Genomic DNA, 20,401 nt, shown 5'->3' on the forward strand with positions numbered 1-20,401 from the left:
TCACACAGAAACTAGCGTCTTCCACAGTAGCTGTGCTAATGTCATAATGAACACTTAATATAATAATATTAATTATTATTATATTAAGTTATAATATTATTATAACACTTAATAAACAAAAATAGAAAAAAATAAGCAAATAAGCACTCATATGCCTTGATTATTATATTTTTATTCGTTTAGCATTTGCATTTTACTTTCCACAAACATAGATAACTTTGGTAAGTTTTAATAAATTGAAGGATGTACTTAAACAGCCGATAAACGGTAGCCTACTAAAATGCCGTTAATAGATATTGTGACGTCGTTCATGTCGGCGGAAAGTAATGCCTAGCCATAAGCATATTGCAAGAGCACCTGTGGCTCCGTGGCTGAGGCTATCGCTTCGTGAGCCTGCCGATATACTCACGGCTACCTATATATAATGAGTAATGTTCTAACTCAGAGCATAAATTAAATAACTATAGACGCTGACCACAAAGACACACAAAACGTAACATCAATTAACTCCTAAGATTCAGACTACTCTCAACCGTGTACATAAAATATGTACATCAGTTGCAGAATAGACTGAGGACTACTACATCACAACTAAACATACAAACAAACAATAAAATTACCGAAAACTTACTAGATATTACGAAGGTTTTTTAAGAGTTTTTTCCTCCGATTCTACGGATCTGATTTAAGTAACCAACATACTTATTAAAGTAAAGCACGTCGGCATTGCCTCTATACTCCCAATTCATGTGTGAGCAAAAGCGGAACATGCAGTCCTCGCCCGGTCAATAAAAGAGCTACCTAGGGCAAACATCGGCCCCCCTGTTCACAGGGTTCGCTTAGATAGTTGAGTGCTTCGTCAGAAGAACAACATACCATCTTATCATGTTATTTTATTTATTGTATATATTGTATATAGCACCTTTTTATTGTATTTAAGGAGACATTCTCAATAAATGCTTTGAAACTTGAAACTTGGTTCGTGAGCGAATGGTCCGGGGTTCAAATCTCACGCTGACCAACACTTTTTTATATTTTTTTTGCTGATAGCGTGATCTTATTGCATTGGTTTCACTCTTTTTGGTTGGATTGGTTTAGTTATTTGGTGGGTTGGTTAGCGTGGTTATTTGGAGGGTGTTAATTCATTGGTTAGTTGGTTATTTGGTGGGGTTGGTTGGTTTTTACTAATTTATATTTGTTTTTTAAATTTTATTATCAGTGTCGAGGTTAGTTGCGTTGGTTATTTGGTGGGGTGGATAGCTTTGGTTAGTCCTTATATAATTCCTATATTTCATAAAGCCGTCAAGTGCGTCACATCAACGACGTCATACCTATTAACGGCATTTTAGTAAGCTACCGTTTAACAGCCTAAATTGAAATTAAAAATTCTAGATATATTTTGTAAGGCTCGAGTATTTTGGTTGAGATCTAGTTGCTAATTCGCGTAAACCCACTAACGAAAAAATCAAACCTGGAGATTTTATTTGTACGAGTTTTTTATTAAACCATATCCGACTTGTAATTAACAATACACTCACCAATATTTTTAGGAATTTGGCTCGCCACGCATTAGATAGGGTAATCCGCTGGTGTATTGGGGCTATCCCCTAATACAAAGTGTACAATCAGTGTTCTACTCTAAACTGTTTTTTATCTTTTTATGTGTATATGTTTTTTATCTTTTTATGTGTATATCATTATCATCATCATCATAATCATCATCTTCAGCTTATTCAACCATTTCCAATTATGGTGTAGCCTCCTTTAACATCAGTGGCAAAATATGTCTTTTTGCGGACGACACTAGGAGGACAAGGTCTAAAATTGTAAAATTGTCGTCGTAAAATCTGTAAAATTCTTAGGGCTTGTTGTTGACAATTCTCTGAAATGGGACATACATATCGAAGCTTTGTCGAAAAAATTGAGCTCTGCCTGTTTTGCATTAAGGTCTGTTTCTAAGGAGCTTAACTTGTCAGTGGCTAGAACTGTTTATTACGCACTTTTTGAGTCGCACCTCAGGTATGCCCTTCCATTCTGGGGTACGTGTTGTGCGACCAAATTTGACCGCATTTTCAAGCTCCAGAAGAGAGCTGTTCGATATTCACTGGGACTAAACAGCAGAACTCATTGCCGGGACTTTTTTAAAGAGTTAAAAATATTGACTCTTCCTTCCTTATTTCTATTTGAACCCGTTGCCTAATCCGTAAACATGTATCAGCTTCTCAAGAAAGGCCATCTCACGCTTATCCACTCAGGAACGCGGAGCAAGATCTTTATCTACCTACCCCACGCTCAGAGTTAGTTAAAGTAGTAGTGGGAACTATCGAACGAATACTATCGAAACATTCGATAGTTGTAATTCATTCGAATAATTCGATAGCTAGTAAGAAAACATTCATTCGTCGAAAACTATTCGAATAAAAAATATCGAATAGATGCGTCATCTGCCTTGAAATATATTAATTCGGCAACAAAAAACCATTCATTTATAAGATTCATTCATTTGTAAAATTCATTTATTCGTCAGGATCGATTATAACATAAACTGGATTTTTAGTTGTCGCCCGGCGACGTAGGTTTTCTTTTCTAGAAACCCGACAGCGGTCGGCGGTCGGCGGCAATGGTATGAAAAAGCCGGCATCTTTGATTTTGAGTCAGATAAAGATAAGGACACATTATTTTTTATTGAGGTGTTAGTATTTACACAAAAATACATTATAAACGGCGCTGTTGCCGTATATTCGTATTAGTTGGTATTAGCAAAGAATATTATTCTTTGGTATTATAGTTAGTTAGGGATTATGACCTGTGGTATGACTATATATTTTGCATTTTTTTTATTAATATTAGCTCGACCGGACTAGAACACTGCAATAATACTTTTTATTTTGGACGTAGGAAAATTATTTTTAATGTTTTTAAGCAAAACTGGTTTAATAAATAATAATAACAGTAATAATTTGTTATACCTATTAACACCAAAATTTAAAATCATTTAATATAAACATTTTTTTAAGTAGTAGCAAAATATAAACAACAAATTAGAAGTCAAAATTATTTATATTAGATCCTATTTAAAAATAATATAGTCTCTAAATTTTTTGCCAACGTTGGTTTATTAAATAATAATAATTACAGAAGTAATTTGTTATATTAACAACATATTTTAAAATCATGAAATATAAACATTTATTAATTTTCTAAGCATGCAGTGTAATAGAAGAAAAATATAAATAAAAATTAGAAATCAAAATTATATATGTTTATTACTTTGTATTAGTATTTAAAAATAATATTTGCTTTTACTGGCATTTACTTTAAAAAATAAATGAAATATTTCTTCGCAAAAATCTACATGTAAGAGAATTAGCATAAACAAAATACAAATATCGTTAACTTTTTTTTTTAAATTGGCACGTGTAAAACTTTAATCAATCAATTTAATTTTCTCATCCCAAAATTTGAGTTCGATAACCATTTACTTAACCACATTACCACATTACTTAAATATGATTATTAAGTTCAATTAATTCATATTACTAAAACATCTAATATACAAATACATATGTATTTTTAAAATTAATTGTCACATTCACCTCATCTCTCTTAAAAATTTTTACTTCTCAAAATTTCCCATTAAAAAATAGACCATATACCGTATAAAATTAAATAATTGAAAGATCGAAAAATCACACAAATTTTCGGAAAAAAGCACAGTATTTAGAAGGCAAGTTATAAAAATTTGGAAGAACTAATAATGCACTGACGCAGACAAAAATCAAACGAATACTAAATTTCATTTATCAAAAGCATTCGATAGTCGTGGCTTAACGATAACCATTTAGTCGCACGGCGAGGTTGTCACATATGCTTTAGTATACAAATGAATGAATGATTTTATTCGAATGAAACCATTCGATAGTTGAAATCATTCATTCAGTAACCATTCGATAGTCTAATTCATTCGATAGTTCCCATCGCTAGTTAAAAGTGCAATATTATACAACTCAAAAAAAATGCACAATCACCTGCCATTTGAAATCAAATCCATAACATTATTTTTTTCATTTCGCAAAGCATTGAACTCTTATTTACTAGACAAGGCTTTCTACGCCGTAAATGAATTATATTTGAATTGAAAATCGAATTTGATCTTGTAAACACTGGTCTAATGTTTGCTATTGCTATATTTACTAATGACATCGAAATGAATTTATTTAGAGGTCATTGATATTTTACTATAAACTAGCTAAATATTTTTGAATACTATTTTTATTTTTTTGTTCTTTGACATTGTAAACATTTATAAATGTTTATTTTAACAATAAGACTGACAATATTATTTGTATAATGTTTTGTATTATCTTTTGTTTGTTTGTTTGTGTACCTTGTTTTTTTTACTTTGTTTATTAGTTTACCTTTGTCTACAAATTGAAAAATTTTTTGACAATAAAGGCATTTATTTATTTACATATTTAGATACTCTATTTGTAGTTGGGCCCATTGTTGTTTATTGTTGGCTGTGTGGGTACAAGTTATCCCTGCTAAATTTCCTAATATCATGGTCCCATCTCACGTTTAATCTTCTTCTAGGTCTCTTAATTCATCGTGGGTAACATTCTGTAATTATTGTGGTCCCTCTCTTGTCCATCCTTCTTGCCAGGTGTCCTGCCCATTACCACTTGAGGGATTTGGTTCTGTGGATTAGATCTATTACCTGGGTCTTTTGTCATATCGACTCTATTATTTCATGGTCTTTCTTGGTTATTCCCAGCTTATTTCGTTCCACTGAGCGTTGTGCGGTCTGCAGTTTCCTCATAATGTTCGTTTTAAGTGTCATATGACTGGTAGTAGATATCCCGAGCTGTATATTATTATTGTCTCAAATATTCTTCATCTATTTCCACTTTTGTTTAATTTATTTGAATGTCTTTTCTGTTTACTAGTTTATTGTACATTACTTTAGTTTTTGCTAAATTCATTTTGAGACCTACTTTATTGCTGGCTGTATTTAGTTCGTTAATTTGTGCTTGTAGTTCTTCAGGACTATTGGCAATTAGGACTATGTCATCAGCGAATCTTAGATGGTTACGATATTTCCCATCTACTTCTAATCCTTTGTTGGTCCAGTCCAGTTAACGGAAGATTTCTTCTAGTGTTGCTGTAAACTGTTTTGGGGATATCGCTTGTCTCCTTGTCGTACTCCTTTGCCAGTTGGGAACTCTGGGATTGTTACTTTTGCTTTGGCTTCTTTTTATATATTGGTAAGAGTTTCTATATAAGGCCTGGCAATACCTTGTTTCACTAGGGCTTCTATTATTGCCTTATGATATCATATCAAGTGGAAAGCCTTCTCAAAATCTATAAAGGCTTGTGGCTGTTGGAACTTCATATTCTTTTGTTCAGCCGATAGATTGTCTTATATTTTTTTCTTGGATATAAGTTAATATTTATATAAACTATATATCTTTTATTTTGATAGTAAATACCATGTATAAACAACAGAGTAACCATATTGACTTGTTTTGATCCAACATATACAGCAAAATGTAAACAAACCGTTTCTTTATTGATAGTTTGATTTTACTACAGTCTAATACCGTATAAACAAAAAAAAAGATTGTATATCTTGGGTATCTTTGTTTTGTAACAGTAAGGTTGGTCAAGATACTTTAATGTTTATATACCATAATTACCTATAACAGAAAAAAAACTACCAACACGATTAAAAATAACCATTCCTTACTCTTTTATTACTATTTTTAAAATCGTTTTGTAATTTCAGATTGTACATAAATAATTCAAGGCAAAACACAGGTTTATGCACTAATAGACCTTGTACTTTTAATTTTTTGTTTCGTTCGACAGGAGAATTTGCCATTAGAAAAAAATCAGAAAACATAGTTGCAAAATTCTAACAAGATTATCAGAAAAAAAGTAGTAGAGAAGTAGTTCCTTGTGAATTATTAGATCTATATCGCACCTAGTACTATAATGTTTGTTGCTAAACGTGTGTTGTTTTCTACTAAGTGTATAATTGCTTTTTTTCTCTATTTTAACCGCTTCTTTTAATGGCTGTCTTCCTTATTAATTATACTCAAGGATCTTGAAAAGATCAGTCAGTTGTAGGCATGCCAGGCAAGATTTATAAATGAATTTGCTTCCTTATATACTTTATTAGATATACATACAGATTTTAGTTAATGACATAATAAATACGTTTTTTTTATCTAAATAAAATAATACGAATATAGAGGGTGATTCAGTAAAAGTGTGATATATAGGAAGATTCAATAAAGGGGATGAGATGCAAATCATATGAATCATATAACCCGATTTGCATCTCATCTCCTACAAGTGCCTAAATGTAACTGTTATAGGGGGTGGTAAAAAATGCGTTGAAAAAAATAGTACAATAAATAATCTTCAACATTTCAATTAAGAAAATTTAAAAATTGGTACATATTTTTTTTATTTTCTGATAGTTTACAGCCATTTCTAGGTCGATTTTGATGTTAATGTTTTTTTTTCTCTTAATTTTAATCATTATACTATACGATCGAATAAAAAGGCGTCCGAGATGGCTTGGAAAGAGAGATAGCGGTCATTTAGTATGTAGAATTATATGGAGAATGTCATCGATCGTCACTGTCTTTGAAAAACCATGTTATTATTATTGTTTCCAATATTCCATGGGTATAGTAATAAATAAAGTCTAAATTATAAGAAAATGCATTTTCTACGAAAATTTGAAGTGATAGGTAAAAAATGGTATAATACAATTTGATAGACAATTAAATAATTGAATCGGTGAGTGGAAAAAGGATAAAATTCCAAAAATATAGCGAATTAAACTGAGATAGCCATATTATTAACATTCGTATTATCTTCAAGCTGAACGCAAAAACGATAAAAACGCCGGCTCCTTTCATATAATAATTTTGTTGTTGAGCGGAAAAAGGATAATATTCCTGGAATGTTATCATTCTTCAACGCATTATAAGATGCACGTCCAGATTGAAACGCCAACGTCAATTATTTAATATAAATTTTTGGACACTCTGTATATGGTAGTATATTTTTTTATTATTGCAACATAATATCTGATCAATAAATAAACTTCAGTAAATATTTAGTATTAAAAACATTGATAGCCTCGGAGAAACGAAGCCCTAAATTTTTAACTGCAATTTTACAAAATTGAAAATATTTCAAAAACGGTAAGGTTTAAGTGTGATAAACCTTAATCAAATTTACCTTTATTTCATATCGTAGAATCTAAAAATAGAATAATATACAGGGTGTTCCATTTAAAAAAATACAACTATAATATTTTTTACTTATTTGGGACACTCTGTATCTTGTAAAATTATTTTTAAATTGTAGCTCTAATAATCCTTCAACGGCTTCAACGAATCCAAAACTTACAATTTGTAAAAATCTGAAGAACCCTGTATAAGTGTGAATAGTGTGAACAACCCTGTATAAGTGTGATGAGAACACAAAAGCAATGCTAAAATTGCTATAAATCGGTACTGTCTTATTTAAAAACGAATTACTCCAATTAAAACAAAGCTATTGAGATGAATCAATAAGCAAACTATCGAGAAAATAGGCACCTAGATGACAAAGTTATTTTTAAATCCCTTGCTTTGTTACATATTCCACAGGGTGTTTCAAATTTTCACCAAAATATCAACATTTTGTTTCACCTCGTATAATTGACAGATGAAAACTTTCAATTTACAGGTGCCCGGTGGCGTAGAGGTACAGGCTCTCGTCTACCAATCTCAAGGTGTGGGTTCGATTCCCACACCCGACATTTCATCAGCCGACTATTTTTATTAAAATAAAAATAGTTTGGGTACCTAGGTCGACTCAGCCTTAAAATGAGTACTTGGGATTCACAATCCTGAGGTAATAATAGGCGGTTGAAGCGTAGTGCTAGCCACATTACCTTCCTTGTATACCGAACGGCTCTAGTATAGCAAGCTGTACCTTGCTACTCCCAAGGCGTTAAATGCTATATACGGGAGCTATTATTATTATTAAAACTTTCAATTTTAATTTAGAAAGTGATACTAAAAAAACAACTAATTTAGCTACAAATTGCTTAAAAAATTATCAAAATCGGCCTACTAGAACAAAATATATTAAACTTTAAAATACATCTAAATTTTAAAGTGCTCATTTTTCGTATCGGTGAGTGTATTATTATCGTTCTCTATTATTGAACTTTTCTCTACATAATGTATGTGCTGGATAGCAGAAATACTGGTGTCTTGTTTATATAATTATGTATCTTCATAGAGCAAGGTCATAGGAGATAATATCCATTTAATATGCATATTAAACATATCATGTTTAGAGGTAGTTTAAACATATTTTTATATAATTTAATTGAATATATGTTTACACTCTCGATGAGGGCAACTGACTCCGACAAAAGCTGGATTTAACTGGATTTTGTACCTAGAGTATAACCTTCAATCCACTCAAACTTACTTACATTAATGCTATAACTATTAAAAATTATTACTGCTCTAAGTACCGTATGATCGAGAAAATACAGCGTCAAAGACAGCTGGGAAATGACAATCAATGAAAATGTTAACGAGATCAATCTCTAGGCGTCATTTGATAAAAATTGACATAAAACTTGTCAAAAATTAACACTAGTTATAGAAACATTAAAAAAGGATAGAAAGTTTCCAGACACACAAATCTACTTCGAAAAAAAAATATTTTTTCTCGAATTTTACACCGCACTATTTTAAGGCCAACTGCCAGTCGCCACTAAAAAATAAAAATGAGTACGAACCAAGCAGAATGTACAGGGTGTCCCACTAAGAATAGCTTTCGGCTGTATCTCGGAAAGTATTTGCCGTAGGGTCTGGGGAAAAAAATATTTATAACTAAAGAGGCTTATGAGAAATTACTGGAAATTATTTTCAAGTTTGTAGAACAACCGCTAGGGGGCGCAACTTCAACAAAAAATAAGAAAATTGAATTTTTACACAATTTGGCCTATAGATAAGGTGTCCTATAAGTAATAGCTTCATAATCTTCAGTAAATTTTGAATATTTTTTGTTAGAACCATTTTCTCCTACCTCCCAAAATAAAGTGGTGGGGGGAGGTTAGATCTGTTTTTATTTAAAATATTTTAACTTCGGACTGGATGGTCGGAATCCAACAAGCGAGGGCTTGTTTAAAAGAGCGTTTCTTACTCTATACACTGCTGGCAAAGGAACATTAGCAATAGGAGGTTTTCAATGCGATAAAAAAAGATGGTACGGCTGCAAAATACACTGCAGTGCAACAGAGACGGATATAGTGTCTTTTCCCTACCATCGTTATAGGGGAAGTGATCATAGAAGTGATACGACGAGAGAGCCTCTGCAAGAGGGGACGCCGGGCGGGTCTTTAAGACGCTTGTGTGGGGGCTACCGCCTACTAATAGAATAGAATCGGAAAAATAGAAACAGGACGGACAGTGTTGCCATTCTATTAAATCGAAATTATGTTGGCTTATCCCAAATCTTCTAATCCCATTATCTTGCCTGCTTAATGAAATATTAAATAAAGTACGAAACAATTTTAAGAATGTTTTCTCTAGGCACATAACTTCTTTCTAAAACAAAAAGTAACATGCAAAACTTTGAAATCATTTCTCAAATAGCAAGTGCAATTTTATGAAATGGCAATACTGTACGATCTTCCTAGCAGTTGCCCCGACACCGTCGGTCGGCGGCGGCGGTGACAAAGGAATTAGGCCGAAAAAAACTTTATAAGTAGTAGCCGAACAGGGTTGCCGGGTTTGTTAGATTATAATTCCATACGAGAACAAAATTCTCGCTAGATCTTCAACAAAAATCAAAATTACAGAAACAAAATAAAATATAATATTTAAGTCCAAAATTAGCATTCCTATGTGTCGTAATAATAGATCACCCCCAAATAAAATACAAATATAATAAATATAACAAGAATTAGAAATAGCTAGGTATATTATTTGATATTAAAAAAAATATATTGAATTAAATAATAATATTAATATATTAATAAAAACATATAAAACTATAACAAGTAGAGATAGCAGTCACAAATTAGTGTAGCAGTCACTTTTTACATTTGTATAAATTTTGATCAGTGATATCTAAAATTAATTTCATTTCAATGGGAAAGCTGTAGCAACTCTCAACTCTTTTTTCATATTAATATATTTTTTTGACAGGGAAATCACTAAAATATTTGTCCGAATTTAGGTTGTTTCTTAACTTAAATTTTGTTTTTTCTTTACATTTTTTTGGGGAAAATATGGGTTCAACTTTAGTAGATGAATGAAACTTATATCTTTTCAAAAGATATCAACTTCTTCGGGCATGTCGCCAATATCGCGCCTAATAAGGAGTAATAAGGATTTTTAGGAATATCTCTGTAACTCTGCAACTAGACAGAACGATGAACTGTATGTATGTTATTACTAAATAAAATTTAATGAAACAATAATAAAGTCAGATTATACAGATTCCAACGCGGTAGTCGCTTAATTTTTAGTCAAATAAGTCAGCTTTTTAAAAGTGCTTCTATTGTAAAAACTAAAGACGCAGTTGAACATATCGTTAGATTTTTCTTTAAATCGGTAGATCGGTAGCTTACAGACATAGCTTAAATAAGGTAATTAACGGCTATATTTTCGTATTTATTATAATTTTGCTAATAACTTTGGTTTGAAAAAAGATATCAAGATGCGGTTTTCGCTAACTTGTTAAGCTTTTATTACTCTTTACTATCAGCTAAAATTCCATATACCATCGCATTTAATTTTTTTGAAAAAACGCGCAATGTTTGTTAAATTGTAAGACAACGCCCCCTAGTGTATACGTTCAAAAGCTTGTTATTATTGTTTATATGGTACAATATAGAGTAAGAAACGCTCTTTTAAACGAGCCCCCGCTTGTTGGATTCCGATCATCCAGACCGGAGTTATTAATATTTAAATAAAAACAGATCTAACCTCCCCCCACCACTTTATTTTAGCAGATAGGGGAAAATAGTTCTAACAACAAAGATCCAAAATTTACTAAAGATTATGAAGTTATTATTTATAGTACATCGTATCAAGGCAAAATTTCTTAAAAATTCCATTTTGTTATTTTCGATAGCAGTTACACCCTCTAGCGGCCGTCCTAGAAACTCGAAAATAATTTCCAGCAATTTCTCATGGTCTCATTAGTTATAAATATTTTTTTTTCCGCAAGCTCTACGACTAATACTTTCCGAGATACAGCCGAGAGCTATTCTTAGTGGGACACCAGGTATAATGTAGATTATTTAGGAAGGGAGTTAATCACCGTGATCTTACAGATCTATTGTGTGTTCCCCTTGAGTTATAACGAGTTATAACTCATCATACAGTCTCAGGGCTTTAACAAAAGCCAGTATCTGAGACGGCTCCACAGAGGACAACTCTCCATCCTCGACATCAGCCGTACCAAAGTTCGTGACACGAACGGTCTCGAACTGTCTCGGCGCACTCAGTGATAAGATGTTCTGGTGTTTCCCCATTTTCCCCACAGAATCTGCATTCGCCGTTGTTTCTCAACTTCAGCCTACTGAGGTGTTCGTTGAGGAGAGAGTGTCCTGTTAGAGACCCCGTTACAATCCGAAGATTGTTTTTACTTAAATCAAGGAAAATCTTTGATTTTTCTCGGTCGTAAGTTCTGAGGAACTTTTTCGAGTGTCCTAAACCGTTGGTTGGAGGACTCCAAGTTAACTAATGACCAATGTTGACCTCGCCAAAATTATCATCGATTGTCATTCCCCAGCCGTCTTTGACGCCATTTTTTTTCGGTCGTATGGTATTTGATTCTTCACTTCAATTTAAAATTAAGAGTTTTTAAGAATCTTACTAAAAATAACTATTTCTTTCAAAATCAGATATGTTAGTTTTCGACTTTCAAAATTCATTTTGACAACACCACATAGTTCTTAGTATTGGTGAATCGTCTAAGTAAAAGTTAATAACGAAAATATTACGAATAATCTTACGTCTATTGCAAAACGATTCCGTTTCGCAAATAGAATTTTTTAATGGTTATGTAAAAATTGTTAAGAATACTATTGACCTACAATTGAACAAGTTATTGATTTAAAATACCAACCTCTAGAATGCAACTCGATTGTTTGATGCTTTATCGTTCGCTAAAAGCTTTTCTTTCATTTTTACTAACGTTTATACAGGGTGAGTCTTAAATAAGTGCAAATATTTCTAGGGGTGGTTTATTTCGACCCCTGGAACACGTCTGTTCACCGCAAATTTTCCCACAGTATAATTTCTTAATCTCTGATATTAGCATGGTTACGACACTTACAGAAAACATTTGGATGCAAATACAGAAAAAAATCGCTGGCTCTCAATTTTTTTTTAAATAAATATCAAATTCCGAAACTTTGCCTCCATTTAATCGGCCTCGTATCTCCTCTAGTTTCCTAGATCCCAATAATGAGACTCGAATTTAGGACACCCTGTACATAGCATAGATGATGCTACTGTGATATAAAATGATGTAATGTTAAAAGTGAAAAGTCCGATTTTCAAGATTTTCTTAATTTTCCAGTTCCATCTTGGTAACAAATTAACTAAATATATACGCAGTTAACTCAATGTCATTCAAAATCATCAATTATTTTTTTCTTCTACTTCTACAGCGCTTCAACGCACTTTTTTTCCGAATAATTACCACCATTTTGTATTTTAATGGTTTTTGCTGTTCTAAAGAGGTCGAGGCTGCACAGCCACAGTTGATTCTAATAGCGGCATTTCAGTTTCAAACAAAGAACGAAAATTAAACGAATTAATTCCTGCATTATACGACTCGCCGATTAATAGAATCTAATAATAGCATGTGCATTAGCTTATTGGATAACGATTTTTTTTTGGATACACCTGCATCGTGAAATATACAGTGTGCTCATAAAAATATTATGGAAAATTACATTCAGAATACTATTATTTTAGGAACAACTGAACTGTCTATATCAATAATACCCAAAGCTTTATAGCAGCACTATACCAGGACCATGTGGTCTCCTCCACGGAGTTGCAATAGATCCACAGGAAACTAAAACAGTGAAAGAATGACCGATACCCAAAGACAAGCATGAACTACAAAGCTTCTTGGGGCTATGCACATACTATCGCCGATATGTACTTGGTTTCGTCACCATAGCTAAATATACCTGGACATACGAGGCTTTGGGCATTAAGCTGAACATCGATAAAACTAATATCATGTGCACTCTCCCGAAAAATCATAACAATGCTATAAAAATCGGAGAAGAACTATTGGAATATCTAACGGAATTCAATTACCTCGTCAGCTTGATTTCAGAAAAGACCAATATCGACCCTGAAATTCAGCACAGAATTAGCAGCGCCCCAAGAGCATTCTGGAAATTAAAAGACAGGATTTTTTACAATCATGCCTTATGCACAAAAACAAAACTTGCAGTGTACCAAGCAATAATAATCCCCACAATCCAGTGGCGTAGCAAGGCGGGGGTAGAGGGGGCGGGCCGCCCCGGGCGGCGATCCTCCATGTATCTACAGGACGATAAAAAATTGTTATAAAGGCGGCGGACGGATTCTGTAGGGGCGGCAATCCTCCCTCCTGGAAGATCTCCGCCCCGGGCGCCCCTAACTTACGCTACGTCACTGCCACAACAAAACAAGTTGCAACAGAGACATCTTAGACAACTATTAAGTATCAAATGGTTCCATCATGTCTCAAACGTATCGGTCCTTGAGAAGGCTAACTGCGAGAGTATTGAAGTCATGATTATAAAGTCCCGCTTAAGATGGGCTGGTCACGTATGCAGAATGCAAGAAAACCGTATACCAAAATCTCTGCTTTACGGTGAGCTTGTAGACGGTAAGAAAAGGCCTGGTGGACAACTCAAAAGATACAAGGATATTTTGCACGAAAACTTAAAAAAAAGAAGCAACTCACAATAGAACGGAATGGAGAAGAATTGTAAACTCAGTTAACAATGACAACCAAAAAGTAAAGAGGCAACAAAGTAATGAGATTTTTGAATGTCCGGAGTGCGGAAGAGAGATAACATTACGAATCGGGCTTTTCAGTCACAGAAAAGCTCATGAAAGAAAACGCCTTGCGTAGCCATCTTCTGATGCCTGTCAAATACTCGTCAGCGAGTAACGGCAATAGTAGTATAAAAATTAATATATTTTTGTCTTCTACATCTCACCACAGGTAGACATCAATCAAAATACATTTGAAGTTGATAAATTTTCAGAATTACTATATTAGCTAAGCAAGGAGTCAATCCAAAACCAAAAACATGGACAGTAGGACAGTAGTCTATGAGACAAAAAAGTTGGGGACCTCTAGTCTATAGCATGAAAAATTCTAACTTTAGTCTAAAGATGGCTCAAAAATCCCCAAATCTCCTCGGGTCGCACTGTATTCTACAAAATGCAAGATTAATCAATCCTCAACATTCTAACCGTATATCAGGAAAGAACAATGCTTAATTGCAATCAATTTTGTACCTGTCCATTGTAAAGTTCGATACATAGTCTGTAATTATCATTATACAGGAATGTTTTCATTATCGAAGCTATAATGCACATACGGATTATGTAAAAGAGCTGTATGTGTAATTTCTAAACAGTATTTATTTATATACTTAAATGCCTCATTCTGTGAGACAGGGGAAAAAAGAGATAATTATATATATAAAATTGTATTTTTAATAGCATAGGGAGTATAAGTATAAAAAAAATATGTTTTAATAAAATATACACTACGTTTTTTGTTCTTTTTTGTTCTCGAGGCAACTCACGGCACTTTTGACTACCTCTGCACTGTTGGGTTTTTATATGATTCAAAATAAAAAATATATAAATTGTAAAATTAGTAATTTTTTAATGGCTATAATGCGTTCTTTCATAATTATCGAACAACTAAATAATTTCCATAGATCCAGTGACGTACCGTGACTTTGAATTTTGAGACCAAAAACTGAAACAATAATTTGTCAAAAAAAAACATATTACAGCTATATGTTTTATTTTGCATAAAAATGTTAACTAATCAGTTAGAATAATTATAATTCTTCCCTAACTAAGTGGTTTTATCGCTAAATTTAACTAAAGCTAAGTACAACACAAATCTTAAATACGTGGACTATTATAACAACAAATACATCGTAAAAGACTATTTTGGTAGCATTCTGAACGAGAATTCAAGTTAAACTTTTTAGAAAATAATTTAAAGGAAAAATGTTAATTCAGTTAATATTAATTTTTGTATACTGCTCAGATTTATCTGGTCTTCTATCATATATTTTGGAAATTAGAGAATTACCTGAAGATTTTCATCTAAAAATTGGCATTGATAGTGGTGGTGGATCACTTAAAGTTTTTCTGAATGTGCTCCCTGAAAATGATCCCGAATATTTCAAGAAATATAAAAGTGATGGAATTAATAAACTATTCATAATTGGCTTAGGACCAAAGTTGTCTGAATCTTATGCTAACATTAAAATCCTCTTTGAGACGTTAGATCTGCAGTTCATATGTGGAATGTGTTCCTATACTTTTGCCGCTGACTTTAAGCTTATTATGATTCTCCTTGGTCTTCAGTCAAATTCATCCATTCACACTTGCCCATGGTGTGATGTAAATGTAAAGGAAATGGAAATTAAAGGATCATTCAGAACTATAAAAAGTATTACAGAAAATACAAATTTATGGCAACAATCTGGAGGAAATATAACAAAAGCCAAAGATTTTATTAAGCGTTTTTATTTGAAATATTTATTTTTGTATTTTTTAAACTGTTGTTCAATGAACCATATAAAAAGGGGCAATTATTTTTTAGAAAACTGTATAAACTTACCTTTCATCATTGGCGACGAAGAAACACCTGTCTTAAAGTATATTCCCCCTCTTTAGCTTCACCTTTTGTTAGGTGTGGTTCAAAAACTATTTGATTGTCTTGAATTGGAGAATACCAATGTTGCAACAGAATGGATAAAAAAAGCGGGATTGAAACTAGATCATTATGGAAAATGTAACGGAAATAACGCCAGACAACTTTTAAAGAAAGTGGATATTTTGAAGACGATATCGCCCGGTAAAGAATCCTATTCAAAGTTTTGACAAGCAAAAACCTAAACATCTTTTTTTTAGGAAATAAATATATTGCAGTGTTTTCTGCATTCAATCAAGTAGTTTCGAGTTGTTTTGGTCAAGCACTAAACAAACATTTTGAACATGACATCGAACAATTTAGATTGGAAATACTCAACTTAGGTATTAAGATAACTCCAAAGATTCATGCAATTCTGCATCATGTGCCAGAGTTTATAAAAGCAAATCATAGAGCTCTAGGATTTTACTCGGAACAAGCATCTGAGCAGGTTCATTTTTCCTTTAAATTATTTTCTAAAAAGTTTAACTTGAATCCTCGTTCAGAATGCTACCAAAATAGTCTTTTACGATGTATTTGTAGTTATAATATTCCACGTATTTAAGATTTGTGTTGTACTTAGCTTTAGTTAAATTTAGCGATAAAACCACTTAGTTAGGAAAGAAATATAATTATTCTAACTTATTAGTTAACATTTTTATGCAAAATAAAACATATAGCTGTAATATGATTTTTTTGACAAATTATTTGTCAGTTTTTGGTCTCAAAATTCAAAGTCACGGTACGTCACTGGATCTATGGAAATGATTTAGTTGTTCGATGATTTTGAAAGAACGCATTCTGGCCATTAAAAAATTAATAATTTTACAATTTATATATTTTTTATTTTGAATCATATAAAAACCGAACAGTGCCTGTATCTTCGTTGTGGAAAAAGCAAAATTATTAATCTTTACTAATCAATGGGATATACTATAACTGGCTTGATTGCCAATATATCTAGTAATTATACGTCGTAGTTTATGAATTCGACAGTGACTGAGACACTGGCATGTAAATTGGGAAAACCATCAATGGTCGAACGTATTGTTCACAGATGAGTCTAGGTTTTGCCTATATGGCACGATCATCGTATTCGAGTATACAGAAGGCCGGGCGAATGATTTGCGCAATGCTGTATACAACTAAAACATGCTTATGGTGGTGGGTCGGTTATGGTATGGGGCGGCATTAATATGGAAGCTCGAACAGAACTGGTGATCATTCAGAGAGGCCACTGCTCACAGGTACATTGTGGACATTTTGGAGCCTCAAGTGGTACCTTTTGCTCCCTTTATAGAGGACAATTTTCTCTTTATGCACGATAATGCCAGGCCACATATTGCCAGAGTTGTCTCAATTACTTGGAGCACAGTAAGAGGTGGTCCAAATTGAGACGATGGAATTTCCAGCGCATAGTCCAGGCCTCAATCCCATCGAACCTATCTGGGACATGATGGATAGGCATCTACGAGCTCCACCAAATCTACCCAACAATTTAAATGAGTTATCGCTAAGACTAGAGGAAGTATGGGACGCTATCGAGCAAGATGAAATCAGGAATGAGGTTTTCAGCATGTCCAGACGTTGCTACGCCGTAATCCGTGCCAGGGGAGGCAACACCCGTTATTAAACCGTGCATTCTGATTATTTTTTTGTAATGCTTTTGTACTGCGTTTTGCACATTATTCTTTGAACCACTGTATCTTCTTGTTTAGCTAGCTAATAAAATTTCTTTGAAATTTATTATTTTGCTAACGAGTTGTCTAACAAATACATAGTAATTTTACTTTTGAATTCGTTTTAGTTTTTCCAAAAAAATAAAAAAATCAAATTATGCGTTAATTTTGCTGGCGAGTGTAGTTATTAGACTGAAATCATATATTTGAAATGTTTTTGTGTCGCAAGTTTAACAGAAACTGTTTTATCATCATTTTTTCACAGCAAAATTTATGATTAATTTAAAAAAATAAAAATTTCCCAAATTTATTATTCCAGAGAACTATCTACTCAACGTGTTTATTTTTTGTCAGTAATGACATATATTTCCATTCTAAATATCTTGAGAATGGTTGCTCGTAGCGATTTTTACCAAGAGACACTTTTTACGTAAAAAGTCACGAAAATTTATATTTTTCCAGTCAATAGTTTTATACAGGTACGGACGAAAAGTTATTACTCTTCAAAACAGTTAAAAGACATGTAGGTAGCGCCCCCTACAAATAGGATTCATATTGACATCAAAATCAAATTTCTCATGTCAAAAAACTCCCAGACACCAATTTTCAGCTAAATATTAACGTTACTTCAGAAATTGTCTGGAAAAAAATCGAAATAAAAATGACATTTCTGCACCCTGTATCTCCGAAACTAAGCATTTTAGGACATACATTTATACGAACTTTTTCACTTATTGTTATCTGCAGTATATGCTGCCGAAGTTTCAGGAATAACCCTGTATATTTCTTACTTACTTGACAAGTTATTCCTGCAACAGCTCTAGCCTGGGTTTGTCTCATTTTTTCTGCTATTATAATCCAATATACATTAAGATCAACAAATGGAAAGAACTTGAAATGATTTCCACAGCTCTGTTTTCATGTTATTTATCATCTAAGTACGTTTAACCATGTCTGTATTCACTATAAAACTTTTTGCTTATTTTAAAACCGTAATTTTTGGCCGAAATATTGTCATAATAGTCGAAAAAGCGCGCTCTATTGCGACCAGCGCCCGAGACAAATCTCGGCCAAGAACTCACAGACTGGCTCTAATAGAGCCTTAAACAGAAGATTGACCAATTAGAAAAATTCGTGCAAATATATACGTGTATGTAGTGCCTAACGCATTAATAATTTGATTTGTTTTCTCCAACACGGTCATTGATAAATACGAGCAAGGCCTTATACGCGTGTTAAAAGACCTTTTAGAGAGATCTATTTTGCTTAAATTAAAAACGTAATCCATCTATAAATGATTTCTTTTTAATATCAAAATTGTCAGTTTTTTACAAACTAATATGTTATTCCAAATTCAAAAGTGCAAAACATCGCACAGAAATTTGCATTTTATACATTGAGGTATATTTAGTTGCATACATAATATTAGATTTTTAAAAATTACCGTTATTTGTCATTTCAGGGCAAATATCTTGACAAAGCTTGCTAATGTTATTCTGTTAATTGTTTGAATACTACCTTGTGTTCACAATCACAATTCATTTAAACCAAAAACTCGTAATTTAAATTAAAAAAATTAAGTTCCAGTTAGTCAGCCCGGCGCCGAATATGTCCGTTGTTGGCAACAATGAATTTAAAAATTGCGCCCTCGATTTCGTAACTAAAAGTTTATTGGTATCGAATATATTACACTTGTATGTAACATCGAAAAATAATTGTAGATGTTATAAAACTATATAAAAAATGATATGTATAACACATACCTATACCTACTTTCATATCTATTCATCAATTCAAATGTTAGACCGATTTTTGAAGTAATTTCGTGTGAATCAATTAGAACTCTCAACGGCAGGGATTTATACAGTTCGCAAACTCTAGTGCAGGACTAGGTTCTTCTGATAGACTATATCTTCATTTCCGAGAGGGGCAAATAGACGAAACTAAAATTTTGTCGCCTACCCAGTCCCACGGATCACGAGCCGCCACTGGAACATAAGTACTATTTTTTTTTCAAACGTTAAATAATATATTGTTTCGTTAGGAATAAAAATGACACTTTTTGTGGCGATGCTGTAGGTACGTTTGACATATTACAGGCGAGGTTTTTTAAACAATAAAAAATCAATAAAATCACGCAACTATTTTATCGATAGCGATTGCACTGTTCTCCAAGCTCGATCTGCTACCGTTTTAATTGATTTTTTCGTAAAAAATAGACGACGCGTCTTCTCAATAAAAATTCGATAAATTTACAAGTAGCCAATGTAATGAGTGGACGGAGTGTGTTTAGCGGTGACATACAAGTCAAGTCCACGTGGACTTTCTGCCGTTTGTATATAGGTAGCGATCTATAAAATATATTGCTGTTTATTCAAATGTGTCTTGTAGTAAATTGATCATAATCCAATATTGTGTCCGCATTGTTGAAATTCCTTTCATAGACACAGATCCAGTCCACGTAGGTATAATTTTCAGTTATTATTTTTGAAGTGAAACTTCTTTACGCGCGATGGGAGTAAAAATTCAAAGCCGTGACACGACATGACCTTGACCATACCTTGATGGACGAGCTAGCGAGAAAAAAATGTGGTAAGAATCGCGCAAACACCAAAAAGCATTTGATTTAAAGTTATGAAAAGCATTATAATACACTTGATACTGTACCTGCGTACCAATATCCTCTGGATGTATGCTAGGAAGTAAATTTTCATGCATATTTT

The 20,401-nt window shown here is 32.9% G+C and overlaps 1 protein-coding gene across 1 annotated transcript in view; it reads right to left on the bottom strand.

Annotated features, from left to right (window-relative positions):
* LOC115879386 (proton-coupled folate transporter) overlaps window positions 1-18,731 on the bottom strand; it is a 109,297-nt gene extending 90,566 nt beyond the window's left edge. The window contains exon 1 of the mRNA XM_030896180.1: window positions 18,474-18,731. Coding sequence (XP_030752040.1) covers window positions 18,474-18,518 — 45 coding nt within the window. The 5' untranslated portion in view covers window positions 18,519-18,731. The remainder of the gene's footprint in view (window positions 1-18,473) is intronic.
* Window positions 18,732-20,401: the final 1,670 nt, after the last annotated feature.

The sequence above is a fragment of the Sitophilus oryzae genome, unplaced genomic scaffold (genome assembly GCF_002938485.1).
Source record: "Sitophilus oryzae breed Bouriz unplaced genomic scaffold, Soryzae_2.0 scaffold_1067_pilon_pilon, whole genome shotgun sequence".
Taxonomy (NCBI): domain Eukaryota; kingdom Metazoa; phylum Arthropoda; class Insecta; order Coleoptera; family Curculionidae; genus Sitophilus; species Sitophilus oryzae.